Below are 14,280 nucleotides of genomic sequence, written 5' to 3' on the forward strand. Positions count from 1 at the left end.
GATATGAGAGAAAAATAAACTCAACAGATTTCTCAAAAGTAGAATTCAGTTAAGTGACAATATTTATGTGTCTTTTGCTTCCATATCTTCATAACAACTGGTTAAACTGGTTTCCTATCAGTACACCTTCAGTGAAGCATAAGGCTCAGGAAGTGGGGAATGTTTCCGTCATAATAAATGTCTGAAGCCATGATAAAAGGGGACGGTCACAGTCTTTCACTTCCCTGTCACGGGGTCACAGTATCAGCGACGCAAAATGTTCGTATTGTCATCCAAAAACAGAGAGATGGATGCAGGGGTGTCATGGTCGAGCCAGTTTGTGAACACCTGGTGAATTGTGATAGTTCTGCAGAAAGATGAGAGCAGAAAGGTTCGTTTACAAGCTAAATGAACGTTCTGGTGTGCTGGTGTAAAAAAGCTCAAATGAATCAGTTGCTGGTTTCACTAAAATTAGGATAAAACAGATTAGTGTTTTTAGAAATAAGAAGAAACATGTAACACTACATAGTTATTAGCATTTCAGATCCAGGTTCTGCTGTATTTGCGTCTAGAAGGGTACAGATAAGGCATGACTCTTACCCTCATGGCTGTGGATATCCACGGCAGAAACCTGGAGACTCTGGTGTAGACGCCTGGTTTTTTAGCCATAGCGCAGCCTGTTCCCCAACTCACCACTCCCAGCAGGCGATAGCGGCTGCTTTTAGACAGGCAGTCAGCAGCCACAAAAGGACCTCCGCTGTCTCCCTAATGCCACAAACAATTACAGCCAACACAGTGAAATAATCACACACAAAAAAATCCAAAGTTGTTGACACGTTTGAGTTTGATAAACCCATTGATATCCGACCTGGCAGGCATCAATGCCTCCTTTCTCATAGCCAGCACAGAACATGCTGGTGGTGATCTGGTTGTCATAGTAATCAGGAGCGTTACACACAGCATCACTGATGATGGGGACGCTTGCTTCCTGGAGAACGTCTGCCAGGTGACCTGTGGGAGAGAAAAAAAAAGAATGGCAAGAAAATGAAAAAAAAAATTGAATGTAGCCCTTAACTAAAAAATAAAAAATCTCAAAGTATGTTAAGGGTTTAGACCCACCGTAGTATCCAACGTTTCCCCATCCTGTCACTGTTCCCATCTGTCCGTCTACTAGCCGTTGTCCATATGCTGGCAGACAGACAGGCTGGATGTACTCTGCAAACATGGACAGATAATGCATTATTGCAGATTAACTGAACTTTTGTGTTTAATTCTTGTTTTTGTTACATCCCCTTAAAAGTTTTTCTTACTTTAATTCAGAGCATTTACTAAAATTTAAAAATAATTTCACAACAAGTCTATATTTAACAACACTAGATGTCATCCTACCCAGTTTTGTACTGAAACTAAAAACCAAACAGAACAAACTGAGTAAAAAGATGGATTGTCATAAATCTTTTTTAATTACATATTTTGGAATATTACATTTCAGTTTATTCCAGTTTATCTGGCACCAATTCAAAACAAGGCTTACGAGAAATATCCAGACCATCACCGTCTTATGATTCAAGTATTGATTTTGTAGTTATCCACGGTGAACACTAGATGTCAGTCATGTCCCACTGAAAAAGGTTGGTTTTCTATCCTGTACTGCAGCAGTGCACACTGCACTCTGAATGTAACTAAACTAATTAGTCAGAAAAGCGGTTGTTTCAACAATCTTCGCAATGTTGACAAGTTAAAGAAGGTGTTAATCATTACAGACATCAACATGTCAAAAGAACATAGCTTGTTTCTTTATAATGTCTTACCATTGAAAGTAAGCGGCTGTGCGAGGGCCAACACAGCGATGTCTCTGCTGTTGTCATCAATATTGGCATCTACAAAGGGCAGGTAGCTACTGTGGTAAACAATGGTCTTCACCTCGACCACGTTAGCATTGACAGGCTTGTTGTAGATGGAGCCCAGCAGCACGCGCCATCGATTAATAAAACGATTCCGCCTTGGAAAAAAAGAAAAAAAGTTTTTTTTAAGCTCTTCACAGACACATTAACTAAGCACACTTAAAATATCTACATGTAGATTTTGTAAGCTTATAAATTGTGAAACACTGTTTAACCAGTTCGTAAAACACAAGATGTCCAACTTAGCAATAATTGCCTCACTTACTCTGGGAAGCAGTGAGCCGCAGAAACAACCCAGCGATTAGAGATGATGGATCCTCCACACTGGTGAATGCCATCGTACTGTAAGCTGACCTGCCAGGGCCAGCTGCCCTGCCTGGCATCCACACCCCCAACTATACGGTCCGCCGCAAAACTACGCCTGCCACAGTCTGCAAAGGAGAGAAATAAGAGGGATGAAAAGGGAAGAAAATAAATTCAACTTTTAGAGATAAAAAGTTTTCTTAGGAATGAAAATGGAGTCTAAAAAAACAAGGTCGAAAAGAACCAGAATCCACAAAAACATGGTAATCTGGTAGCGGTGTAGGGTGGCAGCACTTGAATTGTGCCAGTGTGCCACACAGAATGAGTCCAGGCCTGACCTCTCACCTTGGCATAACAGTGTAAGAACTTCCCGGCTCTCACAGGCACTGAAACAAAGACCACCAGAATTAATGACCGCAGGATACTCAAAAACCTCTAAGCATCTTTCATAAATGTTAAAAGAGACCAAATTCATAAAAACACACAGAGAACCACAGAGAGGGCACTGTAGGAGACGGATTAGGAGATAAACCAGCGGTGTGAGTTACCATGGGTACAATGAGTCTTTGATTTTCTTTCCATAGCTGAGCTCTTCCTGTCTGACACAGAAGAACTCTCCAACGTCACCACTGGCTTCAGGCACCGATACGACCGAGTAGTTCACCACGCTGGAACAAACACTGATCATGAGTTATGTCTTCGAAATGACTGGATTACTGACATTTAAAAATGAAACCATGGGAGCGAACTGAGCCCACCGCATGAGAACATGATGATTCCACGTTGGCCCCTTGTCTATTTTCTGACTAAAAAAACTTTTACTAAATTTCATCTGTTGTGGAAAATCTGTTTTTGAAATGTTTTATTACAAATGCAATTTTCAAAACAAACAGAATGATGTGCAACAGATTAGTGATGCTGGTTTGGTCCTGGTCGTTTGTGCTTATTTTTATATCTATGCGATCTAAATGCCTGTTTGCTAAGTTTCACTCTGGGTAACTCTTGTTCTTTTAATTAAAACAAATTGCATTGGGAGAAACTTTTTTTTAAGCAGGATTTGCGACCTTTATTGAAAAACAAGCAGAGTGATCAGTCACTCGTAAGGCCAGCAAATTAAATTCCCATTATATTCATAAAACCAGTGCATAAATAAAAAAAACATGACTTGATAACAATGATCTCACCTGACAAATCCAACTTCCTCACAACTGATGCTAGCAAGAAGCTCATTGGTTGACGAGGAACACACCTGGCGCCACCTCCTCTGAGCAGAGTCAAACACTCTGAGATGCTGGTCAGGTGAATTTACCTGAACTGCAGGAAAACAAATGACTTCAGAGATACTTATTATTATTCTGTGGTATTTTTTAAATATATTAATTAATAACTAGATGTAATAGCTTCACTGTGAACAATAATACAACATTTGATGGCATATTTATGTTTGTGATTTAACACAACCCTTACATAAACTGTAATAAGTTGGTTAATATTAATGCATTTTCATATCTTATCCAACTTACCATCATACAGTCCTGTGTCCCCCTCCATAGTGCAGAATGTAACTACAGAAACACAATAAGCAACAGCAGGTCAGCACGTTCTGATTGGAAATCAAGTGAAAGCATTAAGAAATATCAAAAGCAGCTGATTATTGTCGTCACATACTTGGAGAAACGTGTGATATGATTACGTATGAAAGCAATGTAGTCTGACCTACGGCCCAGACTGCAGCACCGAGGGCTCCAATGGTCATGAGTGTTGCACAGACGCCCATCAACCTCCACGGGGTCAACACACAGGTCAGAGAGATGCCTCTGTTCCCTACACACACACACACACACGCACACACACACATAATGGACATTCAACTTAGTTCTGATGGTGATGGGGCATAGACTTCACAGATTGCGTGGACATGGGGATATTTACATCCAGTTGTAACAACACATAACTCTTTCGTTTCTCACTGTCTGACATTAAGTCAGATTAAATGTTTCTGGTTTTGGGTCAGTTTTAATTAAACAAAAATTATTTCTGTTTCTAGATGCAACAATTATGATAGACGTCATTTTGGGAGGATTTTTCTTCAAAATCAGCAGCTTTTACACACATTTCTGTGGTATTTGCCAGGATTGGCCATTAAACTGTAGTGGTCACAACAACTTTGACCAAATCCTAGAGAAAGAACTGTAATAAACGAGTCCACCTTGGTTCATGCATACGTTTTCTGCTCTTCTCACACATTTTCTGGAGTCATCTCTGAAGAAGAGTCTCTTCATTTTTTTCTCTCCAAATGTAAAAATTGTCATTATGGTCAAATAATTCAGTTGTAGTTTCCTCAAACCACTTGAATTGCCTCCAAAAATGACAGTCTCTGTTCCTGAAAGCATCTCCAATAAATAACCTTAGTTTTTATGCTTCATTTGAAGCAATGTTTTATTCCTCTACAAATGACCGTGTAGATACAGAACTTGTTCTGCTGATTAAAATGACATTAAACAGCCAGCATCTTTTGCTTTTGTTCTGGAATCACACATTTTGCATCCAAACACTCTCAACCAGAACCCGACTCCTTCCTGAACAGGATGGCTGAACATTCCCGTGCTGTTCATATGTCTGATATATTTAGACATCTAGAAATTATACTAAAGGATGAATTATACTAGTGCAGTTTCACATCCTGATATAATGACAGATTCATTACAGTTTCTTTAGGATGTCTCTAAAGGAATCGCTGTGTTTGGACGTATGTGTGTGGATGTGTTTGAGGCAATTGAAAGAGATTTTATTTATTCAGAGCCATGACATTGTCCTCTGGGATTTCTTTAATCTAATTATTCAGGTATTAGCAAAAATAATAACTTCTGTAATCTTAGCATCCTTTTTATGTCAATAAATCTTAATTGCCATATTGGTGGCTAATCTTTAGCTATAGGGTTGAAAATTACAATTTCAGTGAAATTCTACACAGACTTAATTCTCCTGTTGTAGCAAGTTTAGTCTGAATAGTTTTATTTACTCTATCTAGGTTAAAGTGCATTTATTCTGAAACACTGACACCTTTGTTTTACTTTGTACTTCTGAAAAAATGAACAAAAAGGTTGGACTAATGTTTAATTTAGACAAAACAATTTTTGGACTCCAAGCAGCCCAGATGGCTACCCCAATGTGAAGAGGCAGACAGTTCATGTGCTGGCACAACGTGAAGAGTACAGATCTGATCAATAGTCTAAAGTCTAGCATTTACCCACAAAGCAAGAACAAACTCCTAAAACTAGGATATAGTGCCATGTCTGTCCCAGGAGTGTGAACCTGTGTACCCATGCTGTTCTCATCAAGCCCATATTAGCGATGAAAATATTGTAATTTGAATTTTACATTTCAGTGATCAGGTTTGTCTGCTCATTGACTCTTTAAAAGGGAATTTCACATTTTATGTTACAAAGTGGAATATATATTTTATCCCTCTGACTTCATTTGGGGCTAAATTGAATTTTCTAAATTGAAGTATGCACATACACTTTCCCACACAGAAGTTTTTGATGTTTTATTTTTTTACTTTTTATATAAAATTTGAGTCTCCGGGACATTCTGTTTGTCTTTCAACACAGGTCAGCTGCTATCACTTTCCCACTTTACATCACATCCCATCTACGCAAACCAGTGGCCAGTATCGTTATCAAGGTTAGAGCAACAGAGCAGACAATAGCCGGGGCAACCCCTCCAAACACAGACGGACATTAAATCACATCACACAGCCTGACCGCTTTTTTGATAGTTCAGTATAGCCAAAGCTTTCTCTGCTCTGTCATCATCTGGAAAGGACAAAGGAAGGAAATGTAGCTTGTTTGTGTTTCCTTAAACATTTAACAATCATCTTTTTACTCTTCTAATTATTATCACTGGCTCTGAGAACCTCTGGAGACGATGGTGCAAAGAGGTATTCTTAATAAATTAATAAACAACCTCCTCTTTATCAGATGGTCATGCAACAACAGAGTCTTCAGTCAGAGGCTTCTTCAGAACTGCTTTAAAACAGGCTGCTACAGCAGGTCCTTCCAGCCTAAAGCAACTCTTTTAATAAACTTATAAAATATGAGTTAAAACAATATTTAGCTTCCCTTTGGGATTATTAAAACATGTTTATAAGTTGAATTCATTGTTTAACTCTTCTTCTAAAGTTGGTTGAAGCTTTAGATGTGGAAATAAGGCCTGCCTTGTGAGAAACTCAGCACACTTACAGTTGATGCTAAGCAAGTTCACTTTTGTTTAACAAAAGCTTCAATTTCCTTACTTCTTTCTTTTTAAGTCATCTCTTTCCTAATCTTTCAACTTTCAGTCTTCACACTCTGGATTCTTTCTATTAGCTCCATCACAAGGAATCCTCAGTAGTAACTTATGCAAAAGTGCTTCATAAAAGGTAATAACAGAATGAAAAGTATATCCAATTTTGTGGTGAAACATGCACAAAAACAAGATATCTGAAAAGAGTTTTAACAGCTCCTGGTTGTTTTCATGTCACCGAGAAAATGTTGTTACAGATTGATTCGCATCTAAAACCAGATATACAAATCAGGGTCAGATGAACACATAAATCGCAGATTACAGCCGATATGACTAATATCTGTCTTCCAGATATGAAGAAACTAAAGCTAAAAAGATGAATTAAAATAAGTTACTATATCAGGACAAGAATGAGGAGAGAGATTCACAGAGTTTCAAATGTACATTTTCAAAATGAGAGAACAAAAGCAGAAAAAACTTTTTGCATACAGTTTTACATAGCTGGAGGGAAACATATAGAGATTATGATTTTTTTTTTATTTAAAGTCTTGCAGCCAGACTAAAAGCCTAAATGCTCTCCTTTTGAAAAAAACAAAACAAAACATTGATTTATACAAGAACAACAAAGACAGAATCTCTCTAAACCCTGAATTATTAATTTAAAAAATTGCATCAAGTGAGCCTCACTGGTTTGTAAATATCTATGATTTCAGTATTTAATGAAAGGAATCATTGTTCTTCAGATCAAGCCATTTCACTGGACAATCAGGTATGTCGGTACACTAACAAGCCGGTATGAATTACAGGTTTATTCAGTAATGTAGGTAACAGAAAAAATGAAATCAGCATCTTCATAAAGTTTGTTGTGAGACAGAAGGATAAAATAATCAAATCTTTTTTGTAGACAGCTGTGCTGACTTTGGATTTTCAAATTACTTTCAAGTGAAAAGAGGATGTTGGACCACTGAACCAGAGTCGAGTACTTTTAGCATCGTCTCTGATTCAGGAGGCAACATGTGAAATACAAGAACTGTAGGCAGAATAGGTAGGATAAGAAATAAAACAGAATTTGATCAATAATAGTGACTCACAGCACACATTATTAGCAGGACATTCTTCCTCTGTTTGGCTGGAAGCATCACAACCTTTCCTCCACACCTCGGCATATTTATTCTAACATGAGAGGAAAGCCTGCCTAGAACCAAAATGTCCATTTTTCTATCTAACCTGCTTTTTTCTCTCATATGACACAATTTCCAATAACACAAAACAAGCTATATTTTCTGTCTACCTCTACCTGAGATCGTGTGTGTGTCTATGTGTGTGCGTGTCGGGGTGGGAGTGGGGGTGTGTGTGTGTGTTAGAAAGTATGAACCTATTGGTGGAATCACACCTTGAATTGCTCCATTGGCCAAGATTGTGTGCACAAACAAGGAATACGATTTTGGTGTTACATGTTCAGAGTGTAAAATCAAAGTCAAATTACAGAGAAACATACTAAAAGACTGGATTATATGGTAAAACACTCCAATAGCATACGTTTAATACATTTTTGCCAGAAGATGTGAACCAGAAAGACAGACAAAAACATTAAATTAACAAATATTGCCACCATTTCAACAGGATGTAAAAAAAAAAAAAAATCTGTCTGGTGCAGATATTGTTCTACACCAGATCTGAAAAATTATTATAGCACTCTGAACTTAATGCCATGCTGTGCTGATTATGTGGAAATTGGAAAGAAATATTATAAAACTGAGTCACGTCTCACACTTCAACCTAAACAATCAGCTGAACAAATGATTACAGAAAGTGAAACAGATGCCGGTTTAATATCACATAACCCTCACATCATTAATGATCCACTTTGACAACATTATCCTAACTTATTCCAATGAGAAACATATGGTAATTTGTCGTAAATCTACTAACTTATCAGCTCTCTGGCTCAGTTATTGTTCGATCAGCCATTGTCACTTAAGGAAATAAGTAATGGCATCAAGCTGTCTCGAACAGGCACCAACTCAACACATATTTTCCAGTTTTTCAGGGATTTCTCTTCACAACTTGTATCTATTCAGAAATTAATCTAGGATGAATCCCTGATATTAACTCAGGCCATTATCTCGTGTTTGCTTATTAAAAAGCATAGGGACCCATTTCAGAGGGGCTCTTATTGGCCAATTAGGCTTTTATGTTGCAATTACAAAAAGTCCTATCCAAACACACAGATGTTGTTCCTGGGAACCAAACATTTTTTAATGTAGGAAAAAATGCTTCACTTACACTCAGTAACACAATCTTAAATTATTCTAGGTGTTAATCGTGAAAAGCTGTGCTGTATTGTAAATCTGATGCTAATTACAACTCACTGCTCATTATTAACTAGATTAAAACATTCACTCTAGCAAATAGATTTTAAAGCCAGTTTAAAAAGGAAAGAAGGAAATATTTTCATAATAGTTTTTCAAAGAGTTTGTAACTTGAACACTTGTAAATAATCCCAAGGCTTTTATCTGGGTGAGGAGAAGTGGGATCAAGCAAAGACCTACCACTGACTCTCACAAAGAGTTGGAGTAAGAACAGACTGTGAGTCATTCATGCAGTGGTCATCAAGGAACAAAAGTAAAAATAAAAAACAACCATGTGAACGAGGAGTACTGCTCATGTCTGGGTTTTCCTGATTGCTCACACCCACATGATAAATAACTATGTCGCGAAAGATATAAACACAGATTGTCTATAAAAATAAATAGCAACTCTTTTGATTTTAGCCCAGAACAAACAAAAATAAGCCAGGCGGTGCGTGCCACTCCTAAACGAGGCTGTTTTTCCTCCAATTACATGCAACATGATTCACTCTGGGTAGACACCCCTCAGTCAAGCAGCTAAGCAAGTCATTTCAAGGGCTGAGACCATTTGCTGACAAACAATAGTAGAAGTTGTTTGTGGTGAAGACAACTTCATTTCATTACGGATTAAAAGGTACCGTATTTTCCGCACTATAAGGCGCAGCTAAAAACCTTCAATTCTCTCAAAAGCCGAGAGTGCGCCTTATAGATGGACCAATATTGAGCCACAACAGGTCTCGCAACTACGGTAAGCAGCCGCCGACTTCATTTTCCCCCGTAGAAGAAGAAGCGCGCGGAGCATGCTGGGTTTTGTGTAAAGACCCCAAAATGGCTCCTATTAAGAGACAAGCTGACGACGCAGAGTTTAAGCTCAAGGCGATCAGTCACGCAGTAGAACACGGAAATAGAGCAGCAGCCAGAGAATTTAACATGAACGAATCAATGGTGCGGAGGTGGATATATATTGTGATTGCACTAACGTTTGATTTACCGTAACAGTATCAGACTGTTTTTTACGTGTTTATTGAATCGAGGAAAAGTTTCCCTCCACTATATGTTACACCTTGCTGTTGTTAAAAGATAAACTGTGTCATGAAAATACCACGTCACTTACTTTACCTCGGGGAAAATAAGAAAACAGCTGTTTATTCATTTTGGGAATGAACAGAGTTTTCAGAACGCTGGTTTGTAATCTATTAATAAAGTTTGACTGACCTATCTGACTATTTTGTTGACATTCCCTTTAGCGCAGTTCCATCTAATGGATGCATAACGTAACCCCAGCCTCTACTGTAGCGTCTATTCTATGCGCCTTATAATGCGGTGAGCCTTATATATGAAAAAAGTTTTAAAATAGGCCATTCATTGAAAGTGCGCCTTATAATGTGGTGCGCCTTATAGTGCGGAAAATACGGTAAGTTAAGTTATGTGCATTTTGTGGTTGAATGTAGCAAAACAGCTAAAAAGGTGTAAGTACCTCACTTATTCAGACAGTCAGCTTTAGTTTTCAGTGCAACAGAAGTTTGATAAACATTTTTCTGTTCAAACCCGTTTAATAATTTCAGTTTATACAAACGTGTACAAATGTGCTTCCTGTACATACAGTGGTCTCACTTCAATAATAGCCAGTTATAAGAGTGAACTCGTTTGGAGTAATAAGACAGGAAGATATATAAACAGTGCTGCAGCTAGTAAAACTAAGACAGATTTTTGTTTCCTTCTCTGTCTTCCTTTGGGCTACAATGATGCTAGTAGCACTGGACTGAGATTATGAAGCAAATTGTGTCATTTATTATACAAGATGGATGATAGAGCAAAAACATTGTGTCATTTTTTTAACATGGAAATCACAAATCTGTCAAGCACAACTGAAATTTAATAAATAAGCCAACGTACTTAAAAAGTTATTTCAGATTTTTGTAATTTATCTTTTACTAAGTAATTATCAGTTTGAATATTAAGTACATCCTCGAAGGCGGTCGAAGTCTAGCAATCTAGTCAGATATCCGCTGTATCAACACAGCTGGCTTGGCGAGCCAGCTGATTGTGAGTCTGTCTGGATAATTTTTGAGATAACATCACTGATGCCACTAAACAGCTGACACAAAATCCAAAAGATGAATCTGTTCCTGACAAAGTTGAGGTACACATGGGTTGCAGATGATCTGGAGGAACCAAAACACCTGGCAGCATCAACCTACAAAACTTCACAAAGAAACATGGCGGCTGCCTGGCTGGAAACAACAGCAACAATTATAAGAACAGTCCGTTACGAAGTTGTATACTTTTAATATCCACTTCCATAGCGCTGTATTCCACTAATATTAACTTTTTCATTTTGAATAGATTCAAATTGCTAAAGTCTGCTAAAACAGGCAGTTTATGCCTGACAAAAAAAAAGCTCACAGTGATCTGACATTGTTTTGCTTCAGGTAATAAAAGAAAATCTGAACTAACTCTTTAAGACTTGAAGCACAATCTGTGTAAAACTGTTTAGTCTAACTCAAAAATATTCAAATTTAAAAGATAAAAGGTAAAGTGCACGGCTTCTACGTTTGCATACGTGTTATTCTTAAGAGTATCATCAGTTGTTCTATTAGTAATAATGTTTTTCTGTCATTTCACACAGACAGAAATTAATTCCCTCACCAACACACACAAATTATGTTGTGTGAAGAAATTACAGTCTCATCCAGGATGTGTTTCTATGAGCAGAGTAGACACTGTTACCTGCTTTAGAAACTTGTTTTTTTAATGTTTTATTGCAAAGTCTTGACGTTGTTTCTTAGTTCATCGTCTTGAGGTCAGACGGTCTGCTAACTACTTCAGGCATAAAGCACAAGGAATACTGATGGTTAATGCCTTCTCTATGTACTAAAGAAACAAAAAAATACAGGAAGTTGTCCTTGGACAGCTACATGTTGCTAAATACAACTATATTGATTATGTCTGATTGCTGACATACCAGTTCTTTACTTTTACTCACTTCTGTTTGCGTCTGTAGCAAAACCTCCAAGACCTCCTTCTTTCAATGATCATTCAAAGAGCCACAAATACATATTTAATGTTAACTTAAGAGCACTGGTGTAACATAAATGTTAGCTTAGAAAAGGAAAATTAAATACAGATGTACAGAATGAGCCCAGCCCAAGGCATGTTCTAATCTTTCACAATATGTCATCATCATATTTCCCAAAACTGGCAGAGAGTCATGTGGCCTAAAAGTTGTTATGGTATATTTAATAGAGCATGTCATTCTTTTCCTAAATATAATGAGTACTAATATTAACAGATGTTAATATTAATTTGCTATGATCATTATTACTATGGATCCTGGATCTATTTGGACTAAAGAGACAACTAAATGAAACAAATATTACAACATATACAACTAGTATACGCTGACCCAGCTGAAAAACAAACGTCATAAAAAAATTCAGGGAACATCAAAAAGACAGCAAAGCAGTTTTGAACAGGCCGGTTAATCGTTAACTGTAAGGTGGACTGATGTCTGGACACAAATACAGAAAACAGGCTGCATGGGCAGCAGCATTGCACAGCATTTTGATCTGTGCATGAACGTGTGTAGCATGGGGTGTGTGTGTGTGTGTTACAGGTGTTCTGTTGGGTGAACGGCACGAAAACAAGCGTGTATTTAACCAGGCCACTCACCCATCTTCCCCTCTGTCACAACTTTCTCAGCGTACATCTGAACCCAGGAGGAAGCAGAAGGCAGCAGTAGACAATGATGAGGGTAGTTCCCCCTTCCTCTCCTCTCTCAGTAACTACGCTGGGCAGGTGGTCTGAACTTTAGGCTGTCGCCTTTTAGCTTGGTAACGTAACACCAAGGGTCCCTAGAGAATAGAAGGATAGATCACAAAACATTAAATCAACAAATATTTACTAAATATATACATAAACAGACAGGATTAAGTGGGAGCCTTCATTTTTTGCTACATTGCTACCATTTTTTATTCAGTGTACAGTGAAATTCTATTTCAAAATCGATTTTGATGTGTATTTCAAATCATAAAACATAACTGTGTCCACGTTCACACATCTGCCATCTATCACCTGCAATGATGGTAAATTAGCTAAAATGTACAGGAACAATTCAGGAACTACTAAGGCTCAAGCCTGTCATAAACAACAAGATGCTGTAACCCAATGTTGCTGCATGCGGCAAATCATGATGGATAGAGCACATATAAAACACATTTTAAAACATATACAGAGAGCAACACTATCCATCTGGATCCGCATCAACCTCACCCCTACTGAATATGTATGAACTATGACTAAAAGACGCCTATGGCAGTAAGGAGTGGTTAAATATGCAGCCAGAGCTATACTTGTTGATGGCTTCAGAAACTATATGGCATGTTTGTAATTTGCCAGGGCTTCTATCTAAGTATTATTGGGGATGTGTAAATGTTTTTAGTACATAATAAAAATATACTAACCGCTGAACAGATGCTAATATTAATTTTGCTCCATATTAACCAGCACTGAGGAAATACAAATACATTGTCCAGAGGATGAGTGAGTGAGAGTGAGTGAGTGAGTGAGTGAGTGAGTGAGTGAGTGAGTGAGTGAGTGAGTGAGTGAGTGAGTGAGTGAGTGAGTGAGTGAGTGAGTGAGTATGTATTTATGTATGTATTTATGTTACGTTTCAAAGCATGAGTTGCTTCCACTCATAATTTCTGTTTAGTTTGTTTTAATTGGGGATTAGCTTAATCTGACCAGGATTAGCGCAGTGACTTAATTAATAATGAACTTAGTTGTTACTTGTTACATACTTTTTAAAGCCAGTAATGCGTTTTTCCCTCAAGGTGACTCACCTGTATATATTCCTTAACAGCAGGTGAAATGTTGTTGTTGTTTTTCCTCTTTTGAAGTAAAACAAAACTGTGCTTTGGAAGTCCCGTTTAATAAAAAACAAAAAATATTTGAAAAAAAAAAAATAGAATTTTACCCCTCCTCCCGACTAATTCTGCTAATGTCCCAACGCGGGCAAATCCTTGTTTTCCAGTAAATCCTCCTTTTTTTCCCCCTCTCTTCACAGGTTACTGACCCCGGAGGAAAAAGTGAAGCAACGTTTCCTACCAAAGTTTCGCCCGCGTTCATCAACCAAAACCACCAGCGCCCGCTTCTAGCTGTAAGGAGAACAACATTTGAAGGTCTGGGCTCGTAAAAACGATGTTTGCCGGAGGGGGGGCTTTGGATGAAGTTCGTCGCTTCTTCGTGTCTTCGCGGTCGGCTCCTTCTGTGGGCGCTCAGCTGCGCACGAGAGGGGTGCGAGTGACGTCAACGGTCCTGAGTGGACGAAGTGGACGCGAGCTCTCCCTCTGAAGTGACCGAGTGGATTCACTGTCCCACCTGAAAACATTTTCCTAATTAGGCACATTTTAATAGTGACTGTCGACAAACAGCAGGTGGTTTTCACTTGGTTAACT

The 14,280-nt window shown here is 38.1% G+C and overlaps 1 protein-coding gene across 2 annotated transcripts; it reads right to left on the reverse strand.

The window, feature by feature from the left end:
- Positions 1–70: 70 nt before the first annotated feature.
- Positions 71–14,109, reverse strand: hpn (hepsin). Of its 2 annotated transcripts, none has more exons than XM_023330960.1 (13): positions 13,666–14,109; positions 12,497–12,678; positions 3,855–4,010; positions 3,710–3,751; positions 3,371–3,500; positions 2,735–2,854; positions 2,532–2,572; positions 2,149–2,314; positions 1,791–1,981; positions 1,099–1,194; positions 848–990; positions 580–744; positions 71–346 (listed from the first exon to the last, which is right to left on the reverse strand). In XM_023330960.1, exons 2-13 carry the CDS (start codon positions 12,531–12,533, stop codon positions 302–304), a joined length of 1,332 nt encoding a protein of 443 aa, XP_023186728.1. In that variant the 5' UTR covers positions 12,534–12,678; positions 13,666–14,109; the 3' UTR covers positions 71–301. The 2 variants fall into 2 exon arrangements, with proteins under 2 accessions (XP_023186728.1, XP_005799063.2); XM_005799006.3 differs by having other exon boundaries at positions 3,903–4,010; positions 13,666–14,104.
- Between the last annotated feature and the right edge of the window lie 171 nt (positions 14,110–14,280).

Source organism: Xiphophorus maculatus, chromosome 3, assembly GCF_002775205.1.
Source record: "Xiphophorus maculatus strain JP 163 A chromosome 3, X_maculatus-5.0-male, whole genome shotgun sequence".
Lineage (NCBI taxonomy): Eukaryota > Metazoa > Chordata > Actinopteri > Cyprinodontiformes > Poeciliidae > Xiphophorus > Xiphophorus maculatus.

Excerpts from the sequence above, each read along its gene's own strand:
- hpn (XM_023330960.1), bottom strand. The coding sequence starts at position 12,533 with ATGTACGCTGAGAAAGTTGTGACAGAGGGGAAGATGG. Across the intron at positions 2,573-2,734 it reads AAAGACTCATTGTACCCATG|TGCCTGTGAGAGCCGGGAAG; the intron begins GTAACTCACACC and ends TCTTTGTTTCAG. Across the intron at positions 1,982-2,148 it reads GCGGCTCACTGCTTCCCAGA|GCGGAATCGTTTTATTAATC; the intron begins GTAAGTGAGGCA and ends TTTTTTTCCAAG.